The sequence below is a fragment of the Mesoplodon bidens genome (genome assembly GCF_964165515.1).
Source record: "Mesoplodon bidens genome assembly, chromosome: 1".
NCBI classification, from domain to species: domain Eukaryota; kingdom Metazoa; phylum Chordata; class Mammalia; order Artiodactyla; family Ziphiidae; genus Mesoplodon; species Mesoplodon bidens.
Genome location: NC_138176.1, coordinates 57503939 through 57530990, shown reverse-complemented (window position 1 = coordinate 57530990; position 27052 = coordinate 57503939). Strand labels below are relative to the sequence as shown.

Here is a 27052-nt window from a genome sequence, read left to right as displayed (position 1 = left end):
CCTTAAAAGAGGAAATTTTGATACATTAGAGAGACATCAGGGATGTACATAAAGAAAGGCCATGTGAGAAGGGAGAGAGAAGGTGGCCACCTGAAAGTAATGAGAGAGGCCTCATAAGGAACCAAACCTGTCAATACCTTGATCTTGGACTTCTAGCATCCAGAACTGTGAGAAAATTAAAGTCTGCTGTTTAAGCCACCCAATCAGTGATATTTTATTATGGTAGCCCTAGCAAACTAATACTACACTCTTGAAAAAGGAAAACAAAGTTGGAGTTCTCATATTTCCTGATCTCAAAACTTATTACAAAGCTACAGTAGTTAAAAGTGTGGTACTGACATAAAGAGAGACATATAGGTCAATAGAATAGAACAGAGAGCCCAGTAACAAGCCCTCAGAAACAGGGTCAAATGATTTTCAACAAGGGTGGCAAGACCATTCAATGGAGAAAGGACTGTCTCTTCAACAAATGATGCTGGGAAAACTGAATATCCACAGGCAAAAGAATGAAGCTGGATCCTTACTTTAACATAAAATGTATCAAAGACCTAAATGTAAGACTTAAAACTACAAAACTCTTAGAAGAAAACACAGAGGAAAAGCTTTATGACACTGGATTGGCAAAGATTTCTTGAATATGATACCAAAGCATAGGGAACAAAAGTAAATATAAACTGGACACCAAATTACAAACTTCTGTGTGTCAAAGGACACAATGAATAGAATTAAAAAGAAATCAATGAAATGGAAGAAAATATTTGCAAATCACATATCTGATAAGGAGTTAATATTCAGAATAGATAAAGCACCTACAATTCAACAACAAATAACTCAATTAAAAAATGGACAAAGGATTTGAACAGACATTTCTCCAAAGAAGATACACAAATGGCCAACAAACATGTGAAAAGATGCTCGATATCACTTACCATTAGTGAAATGAAAATCAAAACCAAAATGAGATATCACCTTACACCCAATCAGGTAAGCTACTACCAAAATAAAAAAAGAAACAAACAAAACCCCAGAAAATAAGTCTTGGCAAGGATGTGGAGAAATTGGATCCTCTGTGCACTGTTGGTGAGAAAGTAGGACAGTGCTGCCCCTACGAAAAGCAGTACAGTGGTTCCTCAAAAATTTTAAAGTAGAATTACCATATGATCCAGTAATTCCCTTCTGGACCTAAACCCAAAAGAACTGAAAATAGGGACTAGAAGAGATCTTTGTACACTCATTTTCATAGCAGCACTATTCACAAAAGACAAAAGGTAGAAACAACCCAAATGTCCACTGGCAAATGAATGGATAAAGAAAATGTGGAATATACATGCCACCTTAAAAAGGAAATAAATTCTGACATATGCTTACAACATGAATGAACCCTCAGGATATAATGCTAAATGAAATAAACCAGTCAGAAACAGACAAATACTGTATGATTCCATTTACATGAGGTGTCGTAGAGTACTCAAATTTACGGAAACAAACTAGAATGATGATAGCCAGAGGCTGGGGGTGGGGAGTGGAGAGCTGTTGTTTAATGGGTATAGAGTTTCCATTTTGCAAGACCAAAAAGTTCTAGAGATTGATTGAAAAACAACTGTGTATATATTTAACCTTTAGGAAATGAACCTTCCAATATAATCATTTTTAAATGAGAATATGAAGGACATAGTTCAACAGAATGGATACTGAATTTCTATTGAATTCTTTTCAAAATTGACCATCACATAATTTGCAAACTGACCTAAAACCTAGCATTTTTGTTTGGAACTCATAAAAGATCAGTGCTTAAAAGTAAGATTTTAAAAAAGGTAATGAAGGGCTCCCCTGGTGGCACACTGGTTGAGAGTCCGCCTGCCAATGCGGGGACACAGGTTCGTGCCCCGGTCTGGGAGGATCCCACATGCCGCGGAGTGGCTGGGCCCGTGAGCCGTGGCTGCTGATCCTGCACGTCCGGAGCCTGTGCTCCACAACGGGAGAGGCCACAACGGTGAGAGGCCCGCGTACCGCAAAAAAAAAAAAAAAAAAAAAAAAAAGGTAATGAAGACTAGGTGGGAATAAAGCTCGCTGTTAAACATACCAGGAATTTATCCCTGTGACGATCTGATTAATTGCTCACTACGCCATCTCCCTTTCCTTCCTGGACACATACCTAGACTACATTTCATGGATTCTGTGTAGTTAGGTGTGGCCACAACTGTGTTTTGGCCAATGGATTGTGGGTAGAAAAAATATATGCCATCTCCAGGCCTGATCCATAAAATCCCCCCATGTGCCATCCTCCATCTTCTGAGGAAGTACCAAGAGAAGGGCAGAAACCTGGGTGAGAACTGGGGAGAGGTGCCATGCTAGGAACATACATGCCAGACTATTACTTCAGCAAGAAACTTTTATTGTGTTAAGCCTCTAAAATATTGACTTTTTAAAAAAGTTTACCCAGACTCAACATGAAACTTAAAAAAATGCTAAGCGGTAAAAATTTGTTAACCACAGCTGGCCACCAAATTGACGTTTTTACACAGTTTCATAAAGGAATGGACACTGATAACAAAAAATACCTGTTTAGAACTGGAGTTCATTACTTTCACATGGAGTATCTTCCTAGACACAATCTTCAACCTGAGTTGGTACACATGACTAGACCTGACTTTGCAAGCAATCATAACTTGCATATATTTGCTCATCTGAACACTCAATTTTTCTGTACAAGTAAAACTTCGTCAATATTATATGCCAAGACAGAATGAACACAATGATCGCAAAATTGAAAATATGATTAGCTGAATTCTTTACATTGTTCGAACAACCCCAATCAGGAATGCATCTGAGAGCCCTCTGAAAATATTTTGGACTTTCTGAATATACTTAGAATACTCTGGTAAATAAAAGCCTTCATCAGATAGGCTCAAACTAGATGGCAGCAGCATACAACGGAATTTAACTTTTTCCTTCTACCATTTTATAAACATGACACAGAAGGACAGTACATGTTTAAAACAGAATGAAGCAAAACTTTGTTAAACAAGTTCTAAGCTAATTCTAAGCATCCAACTCTATAAGCAAAGGTAGCGGTCCATTGCTGACTATATAAATGGGGGTTCCTTAATATTAATATTATGGTCCTGTAAGTTCACACTCAGTATCCACCTCTGAATCAATGACATCCGTGGTGAAAAGATGCTGAAAAAAAGCTATGACCAGAGGCTGCCTGAGACTTCATTCCACACAGAGTTGGGTACACCAGGGAAGGTAGAAAGACAGGACTCATTAACCTACAATGATTAATACTCAACTTGTGTTTCTCAATTGATGCCTCCAGTATTCCAGTATTACCACTGGCTATAAGCCTCTAATGGCCAATATAAGACATGGTTCTAGACTGGAGACCCGTAGGTAGGTTGGGAAGAAAATTCAATTAATAGCAAAACTTAAAAAAAATCTTACTGATTGCTATTTCATCTTTGTCTAAAACCAAGCAACATACAGTCAAAGATTTTTATTACTGACAAATTTATAAAGTTACAAATTTCTCCTTGAAGAGTTTGCTTTATTTATACAAATAAATCTATTGGTTTTATTATTACTTATATTTCAGTGGGAAAAAAAGTGAGTTGATCCATATGACAGTATTAATATAAATTTAGGGAAAGTACAGCAAAACTGGCGTAAGTGATAAAATGACTTAAGTTCGGGAAATACCATAAGTAGTTATAAATTATCAAATCATTTCTTAGTTAAGAGCACTGAAGTGAATATTAAAGTAATTGAATGATTCTGGGAATGTGAAAGGAAAAGCAAAATTAACATTTGTTTTAAATTTCGGATTGCTGTTGTATGCAACACTTAACTTGATGATTTAGTTTAATTCCTGCATTAAATGCATTCAGTTAATTTTTTTACTTCCTCATTTTTTATGGTCTCAACCAACTTCAGTTTGGGTATTTGAACTGAATGCCTGAAATACACAGGCCTAAATGTTTTAACATTGTTACTTCTCAATAATAAACACAATCTAAACCTTAGCATCTACACATAAATTGCCATCTGTTTATATTATACCTATTTATATAAATAGTGAACATGGATGTAGAGTTACATTAAGTTACACGTGCAAAACAGCCTGAGATTTAGAAATTAGTTGCCACCTATTTACAACCTGAAATATTAACATACTTTTACACATGTATATAAATCACAAAAAATACTCATACACAAACCTAATTTCTAATTGTTACCTACAAATAGATTAGTATATAACATCATTATATATGTATAAAGTGTGCATATTACACACATTACGTCGTATGTAACAGCTTGATTTAAAGAAAAACTTTCATGGAATAAATCATGTGTGTTTCCTTAAGTAGAATATAACCAATTACACCTCATTATGAAATTAAAACTCAAAATAGGGACTTCCCTGGTGGCACAGTGGTTAGGAGTCCGACTGCCAATGCAGGGAACAGGGGTTGGATACCTGGTCTGGGAAGATCCCACATGCCGCGGAGCAACTGGGCCCATGCACCACAACTACTGAGCCCGTGCACCACAACTACTGAGCCTGCTCTCTGGAGGCCACGTACCACAACTACTGAGCCTGCGTGCCACAACTGCTGAAGCCTGTGCGCCTAGAGCCCGTGCTCCACAACGAGAGAAGCCACCGCAATGGGAGGCTGGCACACTCAACAAAGAGTGGCCCCTGATCTCCGCAACTGGAGAAAGCCCGCGTGCAGCAACAAAGACCCAACGCGGCCAAAAATAAATAAATAAATGAAATTGAAAACAAAACAAAACTCAAAATAACCAGGATGAGAATAAAGTTTAGTAAAATTATAGATAATAGACACTGTAAAGAGCACGGGTGCTTGCCTTCAGAGAAGCAATCAAAGCACAGTGGACGTGGCATCAGAGAACGTGGACCTGGTCCTGGATGTGGCATAACCTGCTGGTACTTCAGCAGGTAAGAAACTCTTTGAGACTCAGTTGCTGAAAATTTAAAATGAGGAAAATGAATGAGCCGATTTTTAAGAAAACTGAAACATGTCTTAAGTTTATGATTCTATGAAAAACAGAGAAATCTCAACTAGCAACAAGCCATAGATTATAAAAGACAAATATGGGAAGGATGCAATGTTTTATTCACTTCTTATTCACAAACATCAAATTTCAATTCAAATACTAAGAATATAACGCATCAAGTCATCACCCATCAACTATGCTTTGTGTATCAAAACACTCCGAATATTTTTAGTGGAATCTTCATTTTATTCCAAATATTTGATTTCTTTCCAGTCCCCAACTCTACCAGTCCCAGGCTTCTCTTCCTTCTGTTACCTACAAGAAGCTCTGTTTAAATTAATAAATGCTTACTGAAGGGTGAATATTTCCAAGAAGGGAAAGCCCTCACTTCCTGTGGAAGTAGGAAAAAGCAGAACAAAGTTCTTTTTCTGTTTGACCTACGGGTCAAAGAAACAGATTAAACGTTTGAGTGATGTACTGAAAAATAACAGAGCAAAATTTAAATAACAATAACAATTTTAAAAAAGAATTATTTACTCCATTCCTCATTAGTTTGTCTCGGTCATTTCTAAACATCATCCTGCACATATATATCAACTTACCTGGAGACCCTAGGCTAGGCGGTAGTTAAGTGTACGGGTGCCAGATCTATCTACTTAATTGCCTTGTTTCCTCCACCAAAAAGAATGCCGTTAAAACAACACCTAACAAAAGGCTTAAATAGAAGCACCAGTTTTATTATTGCGAAGCAAAATAATTTCTAATGCAGTAACCCAATGAAAAGTGAACACTTACACTATAATGCGTGATCGCCTGGTAACATCTCTGAGAATTACTCTAAGTAAGCAGTAAATTGCTCAGATTTTGAGGTTTATCAAGCTTGACTTCAGCATTTCTTGGATATATATTTTGAATCTGATCTGATTCAAACCTTGAGACTACTGCCAAAAACAGATCTAAGCAGTGCCAATCTTTTCAGGCGTTGACTTGCATATCGGAGAGAGGTGAATGCACAAAGGAGCCAGGGCAGACCCGATCTAACTTTCCCGGAAAGGACCCCAGTGAGCCTGGAGACAGGAGATAGATAAAGACTGCAGTGCATCATTGACCAACGATAACTTTTGCATCAGACCTGTTTTTGCCCTTAGCGTGGAATTTAAAAATTAGAACTTTAGCATGAACCTGAGGAACTTTATCTGTTTAAGAACAAAGTAACAGCCAACAGATAGGAGCCAATACTGAAGAATCCAGAATAAGTGAACGTGAACCTTGTATGACACCTCTTCATTTACGTTCATGTATGGGAAGGGGATGAAGAGGCAAACTTCCAGTTATAAAATAATTAAGTCATGGGGATGCAACGTACAGCATAGGGAATAGAGTCAACAATATTTTAAGAACTTTGTATAATGACGGACGGTAACTAGACTTACCGTGGTGATTACTATCTTCATAATGTATAAAAATATCAAATCACTATGTGGTACACTTGAAACTAATATAATAAGTCAATTATATTTCAGTTAAAAGAGAAATAACATGTGCTGGGGGGAAAAAAAAGAATGAATAAGTAAACCCAAATATAAACCACTGAAAAGCCACAAAAATATCAAAAATAGTATTAATAAGATGGGCAAAAGTAATTCAATTTAGGAAAAGCTTTTTAGGCATCTCCATTTTCAAAAAAAATTCTGTGAGATTAAAAAAAAAACTTGTAGCATTTAAAAAACTGTATTTATAAAATACAACAATCCAAAAGCTCTTTGATTTATATGCCATCAGTGGAGCTAATCGTGTAAAAATCTGATAACTAATACATGTATAATTCTCATTAAACTATCCCAATGCACAAACTTCATTAAAATAGCACTAAATGCTCCTAAAATGTAAAAATATAAGATTGACACAATGACAAACACCTATTTATTGTATTACATACAAGCCTGAAATGTTAAGTAGATATTACAGATCCCAAGAAAATTACATTTCAGATTCCCAAAATGTCCTGCTGGTGCTTTGACAACTAAAGCAAGCACCAGAGGGTTTTTAGAGGTTTTTTTTTTTTTTTTTAAGAGGGTTTTTTTTTTTTTCAAAATTCATAAAAAAGCAACACGTGGGGGATATAAAATACATAAAATACAAAACTTAGAAGTTTATTCAAAATTCTTTTGAATCCCTAAGGTGGCTGTAAACAGTCGGTTTTTACATGTTCATAGCTTAAAGGAATTTGAGTATCACAGTTTATATGGATTTCTGCCCAGGAAGCCCACCAATGCTACACAGTAGTTTCGTGTTTCCATAATCCAGTCCTCACATTGCCAGTGCTATCCATACCCAGCAAGGGTCCATCCTGCCCAGTGCTTTTGATTGGTCCGTTCTGAATGGCCAAGTTGAGGCCATAAGACTTCTGCTGACTTTCAAGTTCAACTACAGTTGGCTTCTTTAATGCATCTTTTTTACTACTAGTTGAAACAGGCTTTTCAAAATTCCTGCTACTTTTGGGAAGTGTGCTACAAGCATCACTGCTATCTTGTTGAGGCGGGTTGTACTGTCTCTCTCTGTAGGCTAAGTAAGCCCTTCGACTCCGAGAGTGTCCTTCATTACTGCCTGGCCGGCTTTTCGACAGGCCATTCTGTACGCTGCCTTCCACGCTCGTGGGGACGTCATAGGCATATTCTCTTAGGACTGTGAGTCTGCTGGCTCGGTGCCCTTTACTTCTGTTTTTATGATGGCGGCTTGGGTGTACGTTTGTTCGAAATGGAACTTCTAAAGGCGCCACATGCATTTTAATATCATTGTCCATCGAATGTTCTGTCAGACTATTGTCAAGCTGAGGTGTGGCATTCAAAGGTAGAGAGTTGGTATGGCACTGAGCTGCAGCAGCCTGCAAGTTTGTTAATTTGCAGCCCTGGGAGGAGTTTTTGAAGCTCGATGCACTCTTGTTTGTGCATGAAGATTCTGTGCTGCTGTTGGTGCACTTGGGGGCCTCCCCACTCGGCCCACTGCAGCTGGGGGGCTGCACGTTGACCTGGACCGAGTACGCGCTCCGGCCCGGGCAGCAAGTCATGATCCACGCGAGCCGGACGTCCTCCCTGTTGACACAATGGTGAACCACGATGAATGCACTGAGGCTCAAACACGTGGCTCCAAAAAAGAAGCTAAAAACCAAGTCTAAAGGGTAATACAAAGAAACAGCCAAGGCCCCAAACATCCACAAAGCGACATATAAGAGCAAGGTAAGGCTGGCTCCCAAAAGTTGAGCATGGAAAGTATGCTCATTTTCCAGGGCTGATGTCGAAATGAGGGAGAGAGACAGGGAATCCTGATGATTTACTTCGCCATTTTCATTGGCTGCCAGCCTCTGCTGCTCCTCACTGGGTTCCTTCAGCTCGTATTTGCGCTCAGGGTGTCTTTTCAACTGAATAAATATGCTTAGAAAGTACATACAGTTTACAAAAGTGATGAAGCTGGCAGGCCCGTAGAAGGCTCCCAAGGAGGGTTCCCATGCCATCCAGCAGCTAGGAAAGAAAATGGTGAACCAGCTCAGATGCTACATATGTCAACAAACCATTTAAGAAACTGCAGTAAACTTTAGTGCTTAGGAAACAGTTAGAAGAGAAGCAGTCGACTCAGGTAGGCAGAGAACACTAAATACTCACTAGGGCGCATTTGGCCGACTACCGTAATTCTTGATGTTTGCTGCCGCTGTTATGCCACAAACGATAACAGGTATACCGCCACCGATCAGGTAAAACCTAGAAAGGGCAGTGATGGAAATAACAGCACATCAATCCAATTTATTAAGGTGGATACATCACAGTATCTCAGTACTGCAGAAGTTATTCCTTAAAGATTCATTACTATTCCAATAATGCATTGAAGGTTAACATTTAAAGCCTGCCTTGTTAACTTTTTTAAAGTTTTTATTTATTTTGGATTTATTTTTTTAAAAAAAGCGTAAGGTTTCTGAGTTAAGGAAAGCTGATCAGCTTCTGCCACCCTGTGGACAGGCAAAGTAACAGTAAGCTACTACAGGTAGGGATTCAGTTTATACTTCTTTCTTTTGGGGGAATGGGGCTTCTTTTAGATTCAGCTGATGAAGCAGAAAGTTAGTCCACTACATAATGGACTTTAAGATCTTACTGCACCACAGGTCAGACTAAATATGTAATGACGTTATTTATTTATTAATGTCCAGCTAAACCTGCATATTCCAGGATGTTCTACTGTTGTGTATGCTTATCTTCAGTCAGCTGAGATTGGGACAAGGAAGATACCTGGATCCCAGCAACGTCCTGCAGCACTCAGGCCCTTCCTGACCCCTTTCCCACAGACTAGCTGGTGCAGGAAGAAATGAGGGAGACAGAGTGGCTGGTCCTATGAAGAACAACTTTTTGCGGGGAGGTACAGCTTCTTTGAGTTCTCTGAAAAGAGAACAGGGAAAGTCCTGCCCCGGCTAGCTACCCCTGGGTATAGCCAATCTTAATTCTGCATTTGCCAGGTCCAAAGACACAGTCCAAATGCTAATTGGCTGGATAAAGGCAATATTCGTAACACATTTCCCATACATTTTTTCTTAGTCATGCTCACAGGTACTAAAACCCTTCAATATGATATCATTGCTGAAAAAGACAGCTAATTACCCTATAAAACTATAACCCTGTCTTCTATTTCACAGATTAGAGGCAGGCCAACGTCCGTGACCCTGCCCTTCTTCCTGCTATACTAATTCATAGCTGCTTCTTACCTGAAAAGAAGGCATCAGTTCACCCAAATTTATCTCGGGCTCCACATTCCTCTCTGCCACTCCTTCCCCACCCCCGACTCTGGGACTGCCGGTTATCAAATAACCCTTATTTTGCAGCTTTAAATCTTCGTCTCCACCACATATTCCTTCCAGCCTATAAGTCTATTCACGTTTTCCCTATCTTCTAAAACTTTCCTTCAACCACCACCTTCTTTCTTGCTCCCTTTGGTGACAAACCCCTGGAAACAATAGCACCATCAAGTGCCTCACCTTTGTCACCTTATTGTGAGATGAGGCCGCTTCCACCTACCATGCTACTGAAACCGCCCTCTCTGGGGCCAGCAGACTCAAGGCAAGCCCCACATCCACCCTCCAGGTAGCCGCGATGCTGGGGTTTCTTTTAAACTCAGGGACATGGGGGAAGGAGAGCATCCTAAAGGGTGAGCCTGCAGCGTCTAAAGCAAAGGGGGTACCTGCAGGTCACTAGGGACTGCACAGGCTTTGCAGCCCAAGCTGCCTTTTTGTTTTTCATCACCTAACAGAAAGGAAACCTAACAGAAAGTTGCATGAGCATAGGTAGGATTCCTATCTCTTAGCTAAACGCCATCCCTCAGTTCCTTTAATACCAATGACAGGGGTGTCAAATCACATCCTGCGATCTGACCGTGGCCCAGCACTCCTGCTGCCCTTTCCCACCCATGGAACCACTCTCCCCCGAATCTTCAATGTTCTCCTTCAATTCTTCCCTTTATCTGCTATGGCCCATTGATACAGCCCAGGGATCATTCTTAACTAACTTTTCTCTAGGAGAGGTTGCTCGTTATCATTGCTTCAATGAATACACGTGAAAACATCTCCTGTCCTGTCCAGAGTACACGTAGCTCGATTTCTCTGCTGAGCACCAGACTCCCAAACTGTAAACTTTCCACGACAGAGTGCTGGTGAGCCCACCTCCCCTGTGCTTACCCTCCCGGAGTCCCCACATCTGCTTTTCCCCTGTGATTTTCTCAGTTGATGGATGCACCATCTGCAGAGGGACCTTAGCGAACTGGAGTAAACACTCTGCAGCCACCTTCGAATCCTGGCACACACCCTCAAATCCAGCTGGCCATCAATCCTGGAGAAACTGCCTCAAATGTCTGAACACGTATCCTCTCTAATCTCCATGCCACTGTTCTAGCTGCAGTCCTCACGGGGACCCCCGAATAACCTCAGTGGAATTATTTATATATGTCCCCTACCCTCCAGCATTCCAATGTATAGCCCACATTTTAACCTGCGCCCCCCGCCCAAGGCCTGAAACTCAGTTTTCACTCTGAATCCTACTACTGTACACTATACACCCTAGGTTCCTGCCACAGCCAAACTGCACTTCTCACATTTGCTCAGCTCGCCACGGGATCCTGTGTCTGGAGTGCAACCTCCATCCTCTGTGCTGGTGGTCAAGCAACTCCTAATAGCCTACCATCCCCCGCAGAATTAATGGCTCCTTTGTTGATACTTTCAAATAACACATCTCCACTCCAGCTCTTACACAGCTGCAGTGGGTTCTTCTTTCAGACTGTCTCCTCAGGCTGTAAACCCCTCAAGGGCAGGAGGATTTCCTTCAGTCCCTGGCCCAGAGCAAGGTACACATCCAGCATTAAACACACTCAGAGACACTGATCGACTGACTTCTACTCATCCAGCACAAGAATCCATTGACAACTGATTCAGATTATAATGGTAGGAACAGCATGACCCCAAAACTGTTTTGTCTTTTGTAGAGAATAACCACATGGATATGTACTTGACTAGGTTAAAATCTATCACATGACCTCAAGGAAATAAAAACAGCTAATATTTTCACAGAGCTTACTCTGTGGCCAGTACCGTCTTAAGTGCTTTACAAAGTAAGTCACTTATTCCTCACAACAACTCCGTGAAGGAGAATCATTCCCACTTTGTATGAGATAGAAAGGCATACAGAGGATACATAACTTCACAAAGCACTCCCAGTTGCAAGGCTGCTTACAAGTCCATTTTTTTTACTTTCCAAAATTCACTGAGCAATTTTTTGTTATGACCATGCTTCATTAAATTTAAGATGTAATGGACCTTTAACATAAAACAGTACACAAAGATATTAGATACCTGAGCATTGGTCTTGGTGGAGGTGGCAGCTCATCAGGATCCTGGCATCTTTTAGCTTTTCTAGTGACTTGTTTGTAGATATTTCGAGCTGTCACTCCCACCCAGAGGACTGTAGCAAGGGTGGAATAATGAAGAATTATTCCAACCTAGAAAGAAGATTGAAGAATACATGAACTAAAACAAACAAAATTCCCTTTTATAATTATAAAGTATAGTAGCTGCCAGTAAGCTTTATCAAAAAGATTGGTAAGTTACTTCTGAAAATCTGACTGAAAAACAGTATGAAGGTGTATTCTAATGATCAATTCCTTCGCCTGCTGATGAAACAAAGAAAGCACTCTAACAGACGTATAATAGAGGATCAAATCAACAGCTGGACCTAGGAGGCCCACAGTCTACAACTTATACCCAAGATGATTCTAAATATATCACGGAATTCGCTCCTGGACAACAATAAGCCAAAGGCATGTTACTCGTAGATGCTATGTTATAAATTAGAGTTGAGTTCCTAAAGCCCATTTTAAGGAGGAATATAGAAGTCAAGGGTAACTAGAGGGTGAAAGTCACAGCACACAGAGTCAGAGACCTGAGTAGTTCTAATTCAGAGCTTTTATATATCAAAATGGTAAGCGAGCAATATAACAGATTGATTATTTTAAGTGAGTGAGCTCTGAAATCAACAAGTTTGCCTGGTTTTAAAACAAGAATCCACCCCTTGTGACACCTTAGCAAGCTTGCATAACATCTCAAGCATTGTTTTCCTCATTTGTAAACTGAGAATAATATAAAACTACCATGAGGCTTTGAAAAAGACAGTCTATATAAAGCATTTAGCACATCGCCTGGTCCCTGATAAGCAATTAAAAATACGGCAATATTTTTATTATTACTTATTAGGAGTATGGTTTTAAGAAAATAATGTCAACCTTTCCGAAATTAATGTTCCTCATTTTTTTTTTTTTTTTTTTTTTGCGGTACGCGGGCCTCTCACTGTTGTGGCCTCTCCCGTTGCGGAGCACAGGCTACAGATGTGCAGGCTCAGTGGCCATGGCTCATGGGCCCAGCCGCTCCACGGCATGTGGGATCCACCCGGACCAGGGCACAAACCCGTGTCCCCTGCATCAGCAGGCGGACTCTCAACCACTACACCACCAGGGAAGCCCAATGTTCCTCATTTGAACAGTGGAAGGATTATCAATAACCATCTCTAGGGGTTTTTGTAGGGACTGAATGGGCACAAGACCTGAGACATAACAAGTGCTTGATAAATGATGGATAACTGAAATATACGTAAATGATGACACCAAGTTTCTTCCCAGAGGGGTGATGGGGGGCATGTTTATCATGTAACCTGTGTTTGAAGCAACACCAGTTAAAGATAAAATTCTAGATAAAGATATGTATGGGGCTAAGAGAGGTTTAAAATCTGTTTTAAGAAAAGTAAATACATGAGTCATTGGAGCAGAAAGGACATAGTTCAGCTTTCTTATCTAACTACTTACTATCTTTTTGATTCTTTCTTCTTATACAATGATTACAGGTAAAATCCTATTAATGAAAAGCTCCAAGGGGAAAAAGAAAATTGTTTTTAAAGGATGGCTCTCCAATTTCAAGAAAATCAAGTTGATTTACATTATCAAACCTAGGTCAGTAACAGAAGCATTTAGACTGCTGCCTAAGGCTCATTTTAATGAGAACCAATCTGCAGTTAAACGTGGTGACATAAAAGCTCAGGTATTATTTTGCAGGGCAAAATACTAGGGTGGTCACTGTCCAGGGCAGCCACTGTCCTCTTAATGACTGGAAGGGCTAGGAGGGTGGATCCAGCCTGGCCAAACCAGAGCGGTCAGAGTACCTTCTTATTAAGAAGAAAAGTGGCTCCTTGGTTCTCGTTAGTTTTACTGACTGCACTATAAAAGCAAAATTTACAGATATCAGTGGAACAAATAGCATAAAATAACCCTTTGAGCTATCTGGAGTCACACGAAATATTGTAAATAACTTGGATTTGGTGCATAGAAACCAAACATTCAAAACAAATCACTGATATTGACTAAAAATGGTATACTCTACTGTTGCTAGCTTTCTCTGACACAGAGGTCAAAAGAATGAGACAGGGCTGTAAATAAGTTTAAAAACAGAAGTTAAAAATACTTTCAACATAGGAGGTGCAAGATGGAGAATTTTCTTGTTTTAGATCTAAGAGGTAAAACTCAACCTTTAGATTTTGAAGTGTTTCTTATGGCATTTCAAAATACGCAGAGAAGTTTTCACACCTGAAAGATACTGAAGTCTTCTAGTTAAACAATTATTACCAATAGTGGAATTTCAGGAGTCTGATGTCACCTGCTAACAGTCACATAAGCAAATCACCAAATATTCCACAAGAACCAGAATAAAGTGGTAGGCACTGAGAACTAGCAGCGAGGGTATTCCTATCTTTCGAAAGGAGGGAGGTGCTTCCTATTTTATTCTCCATCAGACACTTGGGCTATACTTGAAATATAACCTCACTGTCACAATTTCTTCCAAATAAACAAGAAATACATGTGGGAAATTTGTAAACAGTTTGGAAATAAATAATCTAATTCATTAGGGCATGTAAACAATTCATTAAATGCAACAGATCAGAACTTAAGAAAGTCACCTTACCTCAGGGACATCAATATCCAAAGTTGCAAAATGGATACAAAATACTTATCCTAAAGAGTCGCACTTTATATACACGTTACCTAACTATAAACTGCTCACATACCAGAGACCAGACATTGTAACAATTGGATTTTTAACCACCAATAAAACTACAATAGTACAGCATGCACAGCAAGTGTACAAAAAATGATCTTTAATGCTCAGATATGAATATATATAAAAATTAAGAGCTTCCACTTCTGAATGCCTGCTATGTATCCCAAAATGTATACGACAATTTTGTACATGCTTCTATTTTATCCTCTTAGCGTCTCCATTCAGTGTTACAGACGAGACTGAGGCTGAAAGAAGTTAAATCATCCACCAGAGGTCACATGGTCAGTGGCAGGGCTGCAACTCATAGTAGACCCCTCTGCTCTGCGGGTCCTCTCTAAATAGGCAAGCACAGTTATTGGGGTGGGGTGGGGTCGGGTACAGGACACACAGAGTCAAAGAGGCTGTCATTTGAATCAGGCCTCTACCACCCAAAGGCCCTAGTGACTTGGGGCAAGTTCTTTCAATTCTCTAAGACTCAATTTCTGTACTAATAAAATCTGTAAGAAATACTTCCTAGGGCTAATATGAAATTTAAGATGACAAACTTGCAGTAGTTGGCAAGTAGAAAGCTCTAAATATCCACGGGTTGAATCTTTCCCAGTGCATCTCACATGCCACTGCAGTGGTCCTCTGGATAAAAGACATCAGAGAACACCTGAGAAGGTCAGCTGGCACGATATTTAATAGATTAAATCATGAAGTTGTAGAGCAGCAAGGTAACTTAAATAAGATCCAGCCAAATCCTTTCACTGCACAGCTAAGGAAACCAAGGACCGGAAAATTAACGCTCAAGCAGTTATTCGGCAGCACAGCACGACCCAGAACCCAGATCCTTTCCCATCTTGAGTCAACAGCCCCTTCTACTCTATCACTCAGCTTCTCCGTTCTCCTTTGGCTCCTCTTGCAAAAAGAGAGTTCAAGGCTATAGAATGTGCCCACGGCACCACCCAGAACGGATGACAAAAGAACCAGAGTGGGAAGTACCTGGCTGGAGGGGCATTTAATAACCTCAACCAATCACTTCGGGGAGGAACCTGTATTAGAACCTGTCCACACTGTTCATAAAATATGTGAGCTCTAAAAGGGAGAAAAGCCAAATCTACACTGATCATGTGCACGTACAAAAACTGCCTGTGAAAGGTGGACACTTTAGGGTTCAGTTTTAGAGATGGAAGAAGAGCCCAAGAAACATGAAGCCCCTACTAAGGTTAAGTAACTAGTCATACGGGCTGTTCTGGCAGACACAGCTGGCTACAAACTGAATTAAGTATTAGAATAACAAAGTGAAGCAAGTCATGTCTGGGTCAGAAATAACAAGAATGATGTTATGTCTTTCATAGAGGAAGGAAAGAAGATCGTTAAAAAGAAAAAAAGAACAGAAGAAAACAACATATAAAACCTGTCCATTCCCCACCCTAGCTTTTCTGGGTAAATCCTTAACTAACAGACATTTGTTATTGAGACTCTAATAACTTAGTGTAATTCCTGTCCTTTTCATTCTAGAAATGGTATAAAATACCATTCAGGATGATGAAAGGCAGTCATCTTTACTATGGCCTCTTTCTGTTCTTTTCCTTAGTGAAATAAATTTGTCTATTCAAAGAAATCAATGAATATTTTTTAGATAGAATTGAGACTATTACTACCATTGTGTGCTGAATACACTCCTAATTGTTCATGCTCAAAACAGCTCCAGGTGGAATGATTTCTACTATTAGCAAACAGAGGCCTTTTTTGTTCATTTATCCAATATCTGCTGAGCACCTACTATGCGTCAGGTCTTACACTGATTCTTGGATAAACACTGGTGAATCAAATCAATATAATTCCTGCTCCTGTAGAGCTCTGAGTCCAGAGACAACACATAGGTAAACGACAGTCAATCACAAGGTTTTGTAGGCACCATGGAATTTTAATAAGCACCAGAGGATAATGAGGGGAGGGGGGTGGAGGGACTGCATCTCTGAAACAGTGACAGTAAACTGAGACCTACAAAGTAGGTGGGAGTGGGCCAGGTAAAGGAGGGGAGAAAGACCGAGAAAAGAGAAGCACTGTTTTTTGTACATGTATTAAGTTGATCCGAGATCCGTTACCTAACTTCTCATAGGCTCCCTAACAAATTTGTTTTCAGATGTATAGTAATGGCCTGAAACAGGGAAATATTCTGCACTGCTAAGAGGAAATTATATCAATAACAATAGTAGTAATAGCTAGCGTCTAACTGAGCATTTACTGTATGCCAGGCACTCCTGAGTCATTGAATCCTCTCAATTCTTATGTGTGCGCGCACACACACACTTTCAACTGGATCTCATGAATACAATACTGGATTAATCATCAGCCTTAGGTTAATGACCATCCTAATGATTGGGCCAAGCACAAAAGCCCAGCCTGCCTTTATTTAGTTATTTAATTAGCTATTGCTAATAACAGGTGTCCAAGAATCTTTCAATAATACAAAAAGTAAGATCTTGACAAAAACCTGTATCAAACCATATGGTCCCCTTCACCCAAGGTAATCATCACCCTGTATCCTGTGTTTATCATCCCTTTGCTTTCCTTTTTTATACAGTTTTGTTGCACTTATATATTTTCATTAAACGTGTGCTGTTTCATTTTAGTTACCTTTGTTAAAAAAAAAGATATCAGGGTGAATGTCACTTACGGGACTTAATTTTTCACTTATATTCCTGAGATTGACTCACATTGCTATGCCTTGTTGTAATTCATTAATTTTGACTCTTGTGTAATATCACCGTTTATTCATTCACCCTCTCAGTGATCGGCACTAGGGTTGCTTCCAGGTTTCTGCTACTGTGTAGAGTGCTGCTATGAATATTCACAGGCACACGCCTGTTCCACGTGTGTCAGCTCACTCTGAGCCCAGGAGTGGGACTGTGGGTCCACGGTGTGTGAATGCTTACCTTTAGAAGGCAAAGCCTCCCGGAGTCGTCCGCTTACATTCCCACCATGTATAAATAAAACATGTGGATCCACATGTTCTTCAATACTTGACACTGTCAGGCTTAATTTTTCTGACAGAAAATACATAGTATGGTAGCTATCTGAATTTGCATCTCCATGACCACCAATGCCATGGAACATCTCTTCAGGCGTACCCTGGCCCTGTGTTTACTCTGCTGTCTGTCACTCTCGCCATTTTTCCTACGGGGCTGTGTGTGGCATTCTCACTGATTACAGTTTTTAACATATATATATTTTCTATTCTAATACTCTGTCAGTGGTTATGTATTGGGAATAGCTTCTTCTAATTTGAAACTTGTCTTTTCACTTTCCTTAGGAATCTTAATTTTTCAAAAAGATCTTATTTTAAATTTAGTTCAATGTATGTCCTTTCTAGTCATATTTAAGAAATCCCTCCTTATCCCAAGGATTATGCTATTTTCTAATATAAATGTTCACTCTTTGGTTTGGACTTACGTAAGTCTTTAATCTACCCAAAGTTGACTTTTTAAAAATGGCTTGAAGTATAGATCCATTTTAATCTTTTTCCAAATGGATTTCCCCAGCTCCCTTAACAGTACAGTGGTCTGTCTTTACCCAACTGATGAGGCAAGTAACCTCTGTCTTATACCAAAGCTCTGCGTGGGTCCGCTTCCAAGCTTGCTCTCCTGTGTTGGCCAATTTATCCATCCCTACACCAAACGCTACAGTTTTAACTACAACAGCCTCAAAAGTTTGGATCATTAGAAGTCTTCCTACTCTTTCAGAAGTGTCCTAGCTATCTTTGGTTCTTCTTTACTTTCATATAAATTCAAAGACCATTTTATTGAGTTTCATGAAAAATTCTCTTATCTATAGGTTAAGTTAGGAGGAACTGCCACCTTTCTGATTTTAACTCTTCCTATTCTTGGGCCTAGTGTATCTTTCCATTTATTTAGGTCTTCTTTAATATATAATAAATTTTTACCTGCAAATCTTGAACATTTTTAATTATTTCTAAGTACTTGATATTTTTTGATACTATATAAATGATACCTTCTCATTGTTTTCCCATAGTTGCATTTCTGCATACTAGCAGCAAACTTTTGTATATTAAACTACACTTTAAAAAAACTACATTCACTTTTGCTAAACTTTCCTATTTTTTTCAAATAATTTACCTGGAAATTACTTTAACTTTTTAAATATAAATAATCACATCATCTGACAACAACTCGATTATTATTACCAATTTACAGGTGAGAAAACTGAGACACAAAAATGTTACATATTGAAATCGGGATCTAGAAAAGATAATTGTATTCCTATGTTCACTGCAGTGTTACTCACAACATCCAAGAGTTGGAAACAATCTAAATGTCTATCGATAGATAAAGAAAATGTGATGTATACATACAACGGAATATTTACTCAGCCATAAAGAAGAAGGAAATCCTGTCACATACTACAACATGGATGAACCTTGAGGACATTATGCTAAATGAAATAAGGCAGTCACAGAAGGAAAAATACTGCATCATTCCACTTATATGAGGTATTTACATAGTCAAGCTCACAGAGACAGGAAGTAGAACGGTGGCTGCCAGGAGCTGAAGGGAGAGGGAAATTGAAGGTTGCTGATCCGTGGGTATAAATTCAGTCATGCAAGATGAAAAAGTTCTAAAGATCTGCTGTACAGCATTGTCCTTAGAGTTAGTAACTGTACTACACACTTAAAAATTTGTCAAGAGGGTAGATCTCATTATGTGCTTTTCTGCAATTAAAAAAAGTTAAATAGGGCTTCCCTGGTGGCGCAGTGGTTGAGAGTCCACCTGCCGATGCAGGGGACACAGGTTCGTGCCCCTATCCCGGAAGATCCCACATGCCGCGCAGCGGCTGGGCCCGCGAGCCATGGCCGCGGAGCCTGTGTGTCCGGAGCCTGTGCTCCGCAACGGGAGAGGCCACAGCAGTGAGAGGCCCGCGTACAGCAAAAAAAAAAAAAAAAAAAAAAAAGTTAAATAAATTGCCCATAGAAACACTGGAAACAGTAGAGCTGAGATCCAAATCTACGTAGTCTGAACTCCATACTCTGTGACACTGCTTGCTATCATGTACACAGAAAACAGTATGCAAATAAATAAAATTTTACATATTTCCTATTCACATATTAAATAGTTTTGATTTTTTATACTCACACTGCAAAAATACTGTTTACTAAGGCTACATATGTAATAATTTATTTGAAATAAGAGTTGACTATATTTTTAAATTCTTTATATGTACCACATGTAAAAAGTTTCTCATTTTTACATCTTACAGTTAAAAATTTTTCTAATTCCTACTATTTTCATAAACAGATAAAATAATCTTTAAAATCCTACTGTCGGAAAATGTCACTTCTCTTTCAATCATAGTCAGGATTTTATAAATTTTTTAAATTAAATGTTTGGCATTATGACAGGCATGACAAGTAGCACAAAATTCCCCCAGATAAAAAGACAAGCCCCATAAGTCATATATTCAGTTGTGAAACGATAATTCAGAATTTGAAGTATACTGGTAAACTGTTTAAGTGGCATACAGCTTGACTTTAATTAGCTAAAGAATTAATTAATTAGCTTTAAAGAAACAATTTTCCTTTTATAGTTAATGAAACATGAAATTTCTAATAGCAATTTTTTTTCATTTCAGTTTTTTACTGTGACTTACTGCTTGGCAGACGCTGGCATTTCTAGTTTGAGTTACTCCTCCCACAAAGATCACACATGTCAGAAAAATATGAAAGCATAAGTTCACAAGCATGTGCCAGCCTTTGAGACTGATTCTAATCAAACTGTTAAAAGAAAAGGGAAAAAATAAGACCCAGGTTAGTATACTTGAAGCTGGACATCCTCAAGTTAACATTTCCAACTCATAAAAGGCCAGATGTAAATGTTTAAACATTTTATTAAAACATACTATCAGACGCGCGCACACACACACACACACACACACAGACACACACAGGGTTTGAGAAATCACTCAATACAGTTTATTAACATTTAACTTTACAATACAGTAAAAAAGACAAGTCAAATGGAACTACTACATCCACTAAAGGCTTAAACAAAATCTCCATAATAAGAAATATGTGGGCTTTTCTTAGTTACAATGTCTTATGACAGACGGATTACTTGTTTGCTTCCCAGAGATTTCTGCAAGGTGCCAACCTCTATTTTTCCTGACTTACTAGGATAACATGGTCTAAATGCCCAGTGCATTTCTTCCTGGTCTTTCATAATGAAATGCTGAAGTCTTTCTTTTTTACATCAAAATCCCCTTGTTTCTTAACTAAATGTCAAGAAATGTCACATATGTCCAGCTTAAAGAGGAAAATAAAAGCAAAACCTCTTGTAAAGTGAATTTCTGCTTAGAAAATCCTTTCAGCTCATTATTTCTCACCATCAAATAAAAATTTCTGTAGCTTTGCCTCCAATTAACAAAAACCATATCCCACACTTAAATTCCACAAACATTCTTTTTTTTTTTTTTTTTGCGGTATGTGGGCCTCTCATTGTTGTGGTCTCTCCCGTTGCGAAGCACAGGCTCCGGACGCGCAGGCTCAGCAGCCATGGCTCACGGGCCCAGCCGCTCCGCGGCACGTGGGATCCTCCCGGACTGGGGCACGAACCCGTGTCCCCTGCATCGGCAGGCGGACTCTCAACCACTGCGCCACCAGGGAAGCCCCACAAACATTCTTAAATGCTGTCTATAAAAAAGAATATCACAACAGGCAAGAATTTACAAAACAGAAATAATACCACAGTCTGGTTCTGGGAGACACATCTGCAGGTAACCAGGCTCCACCTTATCTCCCCGCCATGTCCCACCCCCCAGCCACCAACACAGACTTCCCATATTCTTTCCCAGGTACAAACCCAGCAAAATGAGTGCTGTAGAAAATGAATTTACCATCACAGGCACTAATTATTTATGTCTTGAATTGCATGAAGTGAAGAAGGCCTGTAGGTATGCTGAAGTAATCGTCCTTACTTTTGGAAGGATAGCATGGTCTTAAACTCAGTTTTATCCTAATTAAATGTGAAATAAACTCCACAGACCTCTATTCACAAAGTGTTATTTCTTACCTGTGATGGTATATGTAACTGACAATGACCGCTAAGAGGCAGAAGAGAAGAATGACAGCCGTGGTGTAGACCACAGGGTGCAAGAGATTGGCTGCCTGGGTATAGAGTTCAGATCCCGTCAAATCCTGAGGGCGGAAAATGAAAGCATTATTCTAGAAGCACTTCTCTGGACATCTAGTTACTAAGATTTTCTCAGTGACTAAAACCGACTGATAAACAGAACTCTGGCCCTTACATCTCTTCCTTTTATTCAAGGACTATGGTTCACGCTATTTTCCTCACACATTACTTTGCCCTCCTAACTTCCATGTGTTAACTACTCATGCAGTGTGTATACACATACACTCACACATACACACACACTCTTATCTTACCATGGACCATCTGCTTTACAAATCTGAATACTGACTCTCCTATGAGGGTAATGGAGAGAGAACAGCAGTGATTTAGAAGGGCAACCACAGACTTCATCCTTTTTGATGCCCTTTCACCCCACTTATCACTCTGCATTCACCAGGTGATAAGGCACAAAGCAGCAGTATCTCCAAGTCAATAAAGCCTAAATAGATCTCTCTAACCTCCCACAGTCAAGTTCAACAAATATGAATGGACCAGACACAGTGCAAAGCACAGGGACAGAGTGGCAAACCGTGGTTCTTGCCCCTGAAGAGCTGAAAGTCACAGGGCACTAAGATGCACAATCAGATCACAATAATGTTTTATGAACATAAGAGCAGCCCGGTGATGGGAGCGAAGAGGTCAAAGATCAGTTAACAGTAAATAATAATAGCAAATCACTTACATAGCATTTACTATAATCCAGGCACTGTGCCAACACCTCACACAGAGTAACCCTATGAGCTGGGTATATTGTTAGCCCCATTTCATAGCCTGAAAAGCTGAGGCACAAAGAGGTTAAGTGCTGGGAAGGAGGATTAGATCCAAAAGAGCTTGGTTACCAAGGCTGTGATCCCAAAACCAAGGCAGACAGTGCCTTCCTAAAATGAAAACAGTGGATAGCTTAAGGCTTCCTTCCTTATAAAGGACCAAAGCAGGCTGGGAGGATGCCTGCACCCAGGGTTTCAGGGTCAAAGCTGTAGATTTACCAGATCCTAGCACTAAACTCTCTTTCTAAACTGATTCTGAAAGCTGCAAAAAGGTCAGCTGGATGTGAGAAGGTATTCACAATGGGTGCATCTCCAATCCAGAAGTTCTTGAGACAATTCCTGAAACTAGAAAAACTAGATGAAAGACAGGAGGGAATGGGTGACAGACAAGAACACTGAAGACGGGCTCAACGGAGTAGGGAAGGAAGCAGCACATTTTCCCATAGAAGAATCAGAAGCTGACAGTGTATAATTACAGATCCAAAAAGATCCTATTAAAACACCTTAACAAGCCCCTCACCGTAACAAATTATGAACAGAGGCCACGGAGCCTGACAAAAATCAGAGTTAATGGGAAACTGGGAGATACAACACAGAAAACTGCATTCCAGCTCAGGCACTCGACCCCACTGTGGTGAGTCTTGAACATATAGTTCATCGCTTTATTTGATAAACGTTAACTGGGTACCCACCATGGCAAGGCACTATGCCAAGCACTGGGCAACAGCTAAAGGCAGGACCCTCCAGGGCTGACAGTCTATAAACTAAGACTCGAAAAGGAAAATACAAGACAAAAGCCTACCGTCACCATTCTGAACCTGCCCTTGTGAGATGCCCGTGGGATCGGTCTATGGTACACAGCTTCAAGGTACTTGCATTCTGCTAAAAGTCCAGAATATTAGAGGAGAAATTCAAAAACTACTAGGGCAACTTGAACCAGTTAGACGCTAGCTGGAGCGCACACATTTCCCCTCGCTTCTATGAAAAGCTCCTCTTCCCATGTAGACCAAATAACTGAGGATAAACTTTCAGTGTCCAGAATGTGGTCTCTAGACTCTTTCCGTGCACTGTCTGCTTTCCATTCCTCCAGGAAATGTTCAAGAATACATCACCACTTACTAGCTGTATGATTTGGGGCAGTTACTGAGATGAAGATACCACAATTAGCTCATCCGGCAGGGTCTGGGGACGGGGCAGAAGGTGTGTACGGGTGTCTTCCACAAGCCTTTGCAGAAAATAACAAGACACAGGAGGCTGGATATTATCTAATGAAACATCAAAGTGCCAGTTCAGTTCTCAAAGTATGTCATATAGAATATTTACATTTAAAAGAAATCAGTTGTTTTTCAAAAGCCAAATGTGATATAGTATGAGAAAGAAGCTGGATGTTGCCACAGAGGACCCAGACTCTTAAAATTCCAAGGTAGGACTGGAGGAAGGAGCACATACTATTGACTGGTCACACAGAGCACCGCTTCTGCAGGGGCATGTTTGTTGTCACAACAAACTGAGCTTCCCAAGTGAAAGAGAACCTCTGCTGAGAAAATGACCTTTGGAAAGGTGTGAAGAGCCAGAGAGTAAACAGTTTAGGCTTTGCGGGCCAAGAGCAAAATTGAGGCTATTATGCAGGTACTTGTTAATCACTTAAAGGGTGTGGAGAAAAGGGAACACTCTTGCACTGCTGGTGGGAATGTGAATTGGTACAGCCACTATGGAGAACAGTGTGGAGGTTCCTTAAAAAACTACAAATAGAACTACCATACGACCCAGCAATCCCACTACTGGACATATACCCTGAGAAAACCATAATTCATAAAGAGTCATGTACCAAAATGTTCATTGCAGCTCTATTTACAATAGCCAGGAGATGGAAACAACCTAAGTGTCCATCATTGGATGAATGGATAAAGAAGATGTGGCACATATATACAATGGAATATTACTCAGCCATAAAAAGAAACGAAATTGAGCTATTTGTAATGAGGTGGATGGACCTAGAGTCTGTCATACAGAGTGAAGTAAGTCAGAAAGAGAAAGACAAATGCCATATGCTAACACACATATATGGAATTTAAGAAAAAAAAAAATGTCATGAAGAACCTAGGGGTAAGACAGGAATAAAGACCCAGACCTACTAGAGAATGGACTTGAGGATATGGGGAGGGGGAGGGGTACACTGTGACAAAGTGAGAGAGTGGCATGGACATATATACACTACCAAACGTAAAATAGATAGCTAGTGGAAAGCAGCCGCATAGCACAGGGAGGTTAGCTCGGTGGTTTGTGACCACCTAGAGGGGTGGGATAGGGAGGGTGGGAGGGAGGGAGATGCAAGAGGGAAAAGATATGGGAACATATGTATATGTATAACTGATTCACTTTGTTATAAAAGTAGAAACTAGCACACCATTGTAAAGCAATTATACTCCAATAAAGATGTAAAAACAAAAAAATTAAAAACCACTCCTAGCTTTCCAGCATTTAGAACATCAAGCAAACGAACAAATGGCAGCTGACTGGAACAGGCCTGTGGGTCAAATGTCTGCCAGGGTTTGCATACCCCCTGCCTAGTATAAAGGAAACAAATCAAGTTAAGAAAACCTCCTATCTTGATGACAAAAATACAAGAGAATACTATTTAAAATAACTGCGAAGATTGGGATAGGAAAGAAGTTAAGAGAAGTTAAAGATTAAAACAAAAGAGGTAAAGTAGAAATCCGAATCAAAATGATTTTCAATTATATCGGTCAACAATATAGGCTTTGTGATACTATAACGAAAACATTGGTGAATGGGGTCAAAAGGTATAGATTTCCAGTTATAAAATAAAGTCCTGGCAATACAGTGTGCAGTATGGGAACTATAGTTAATAATACTATATTGCATATTTGAAAGTTGCTAAAAGAGTAGATCTTAAAAGTTTTCATCACAAGAGTAAAAATTGTAACTGTATGGTGATGGGTACTAACTAGGCTTACTGTGGTGATCATTTTGCAATATACACAAATATCAAATCGTTACACTGTATACCCGAAACTAATACAATGCTGTATGTCAATTATACCTTTACTTTAAAAAATACAGTATCTACCTGTACAGGGAGAGGAGGTGACATCTCAAATCCTATAATTTCAAATCCTATAATTTCACTGCTACCTATGATTCTGGCTTTCACTCTTTCTCTTTTTATAAATGAAATCACTTGTATTAAAAAAAATTACTAAATACATGGTCCATAAATGGCCACTAGGAGACACGCATGAGAAGAAAAGTAGAAGTGTCATTCAGTTTGCAATATAGTGATATATAAGACAGGAAAAGTCTGTGTCTCTGGTGCTTACTCAACAGTCCATCACTAAATGGTGATCCTAGTTACTCTCTTTTATATGGTGCATAGTTTAAGAAAATAGGCAAGAAAACGGAAAGTAAGCTTTTCCACCAAAATAAACGGCATCAATTCAGAGAATATTAGAATACCAGAAAGTATGTTAAAAACTGCAAAGACAGTTATTATTAAGGAACCAAATAAATGGAAGAAGAGTTTTTGAAATTCTTTGTTTACTTGACAGAGATTCACACATTTACAAGGGTTTACTTTTAGCCTGAGAATTATTAAATATAAAATTACTGACAGTTTTAAATAATTCATTATCATCATATCAATAATAATTATAAATCAGTAATTGTTTAAACTCACCAGGATCTGAATAATGGAAGGAAGTCCAAAGAAAAACATCTCGGGGTACCCTCTGTTTGTCAGAGTATAAGTATTTTTAAGAGTTTGACAATAAAATAAAATTTTAAAATAGATTTGAAATCAAAAATGTAAAAAAACCCACAAAAGGGCTTCCCTGGTGGCGCAGTGGTTGTGAATCTGCCTGCTAATGCAGGGGACACGGGTTCGAGCTCTGGTCTGGGAGGATCCCACATGCCGCGGAGCAACTAGGCCCGTGAGCCACAACTACTGAGCCTGCGCGTCTGGAGCTTGTGCTCCGCAACAAGAGAGGCTGTGACAGTGAGAGGCCTGCGCACAGCGATGAAGAGTGGCCCCCACTTGCCACAACTAGAGAAAGCCCTCGCACAGAAATGAAGACCCAACACAGCCAAAAATAAATAAATAAATAATTTTTAAAAACCCACAAAAAACAAAAAAACCCCAAGACTATGACGTCTATGTTGCTTTTAATTTTTCCCCTAAGAAATAAAGCATAATTTAAAGATTTTAATCCTCCTACCACACACCATACACAAAAGTCAATTCCAATCAAATCACAGACCTACATGTGAAAGGTAAAAGACATTTAAAGCTTCTTAAGGCAAACAAAGGAAAATATCTTCATGATTTGGGGATAAGCAAAGATTTCTTAAATAGGACATAAAAAAGTACAACTAAAAAAATTTAGAAAAATTAGAAACTCTGCTCATAAAGACAACATTAAAAGAAA

The 27052-nt window shown here is 39.4% G+C and overlaps 1 protein-coding gene across 4 annotated transcripts in view; it reads right to left on the bottom strand.

Annotated features, from left to right (window-relative positions):
- Positions 1-7154: 7154 nt before the first annotated feature.
- ADGRA3 (adhesion G protein-coupled receptor A3) overlaps positions 7155-27052 on the bottom strand; it is a 118394-nt gene continuing 98496 nt past the window's right edge. For all 4 annotated transcript variants that reach the window (XM_081225377.1, XM_081225378.1, XM_081225380.1 and 1 more), the window contains 5 exons: positions 21721-21845; positions 20303-20426; positions 11903-12048; positions 8682-8777; positions 7155-8540 (listed from right to left, as the gene is read on the bottom strand). In XM_081225377.1, coding sequence (XP_081081503.1) covers positions 7298-8540; positions 8682-8777; positions 11903-12048; positions 20303-20426; positions 21721-21845 — 1734 coding nt within the window. In that variant the 3' untranslated portion in view covers positions 7155-7297. The remainder of the gene's footprint in view (positions 8541-8681; positions 8778-11902; positions 12049-20302; positions 20427-21720; positions 21846-27052) is intronic.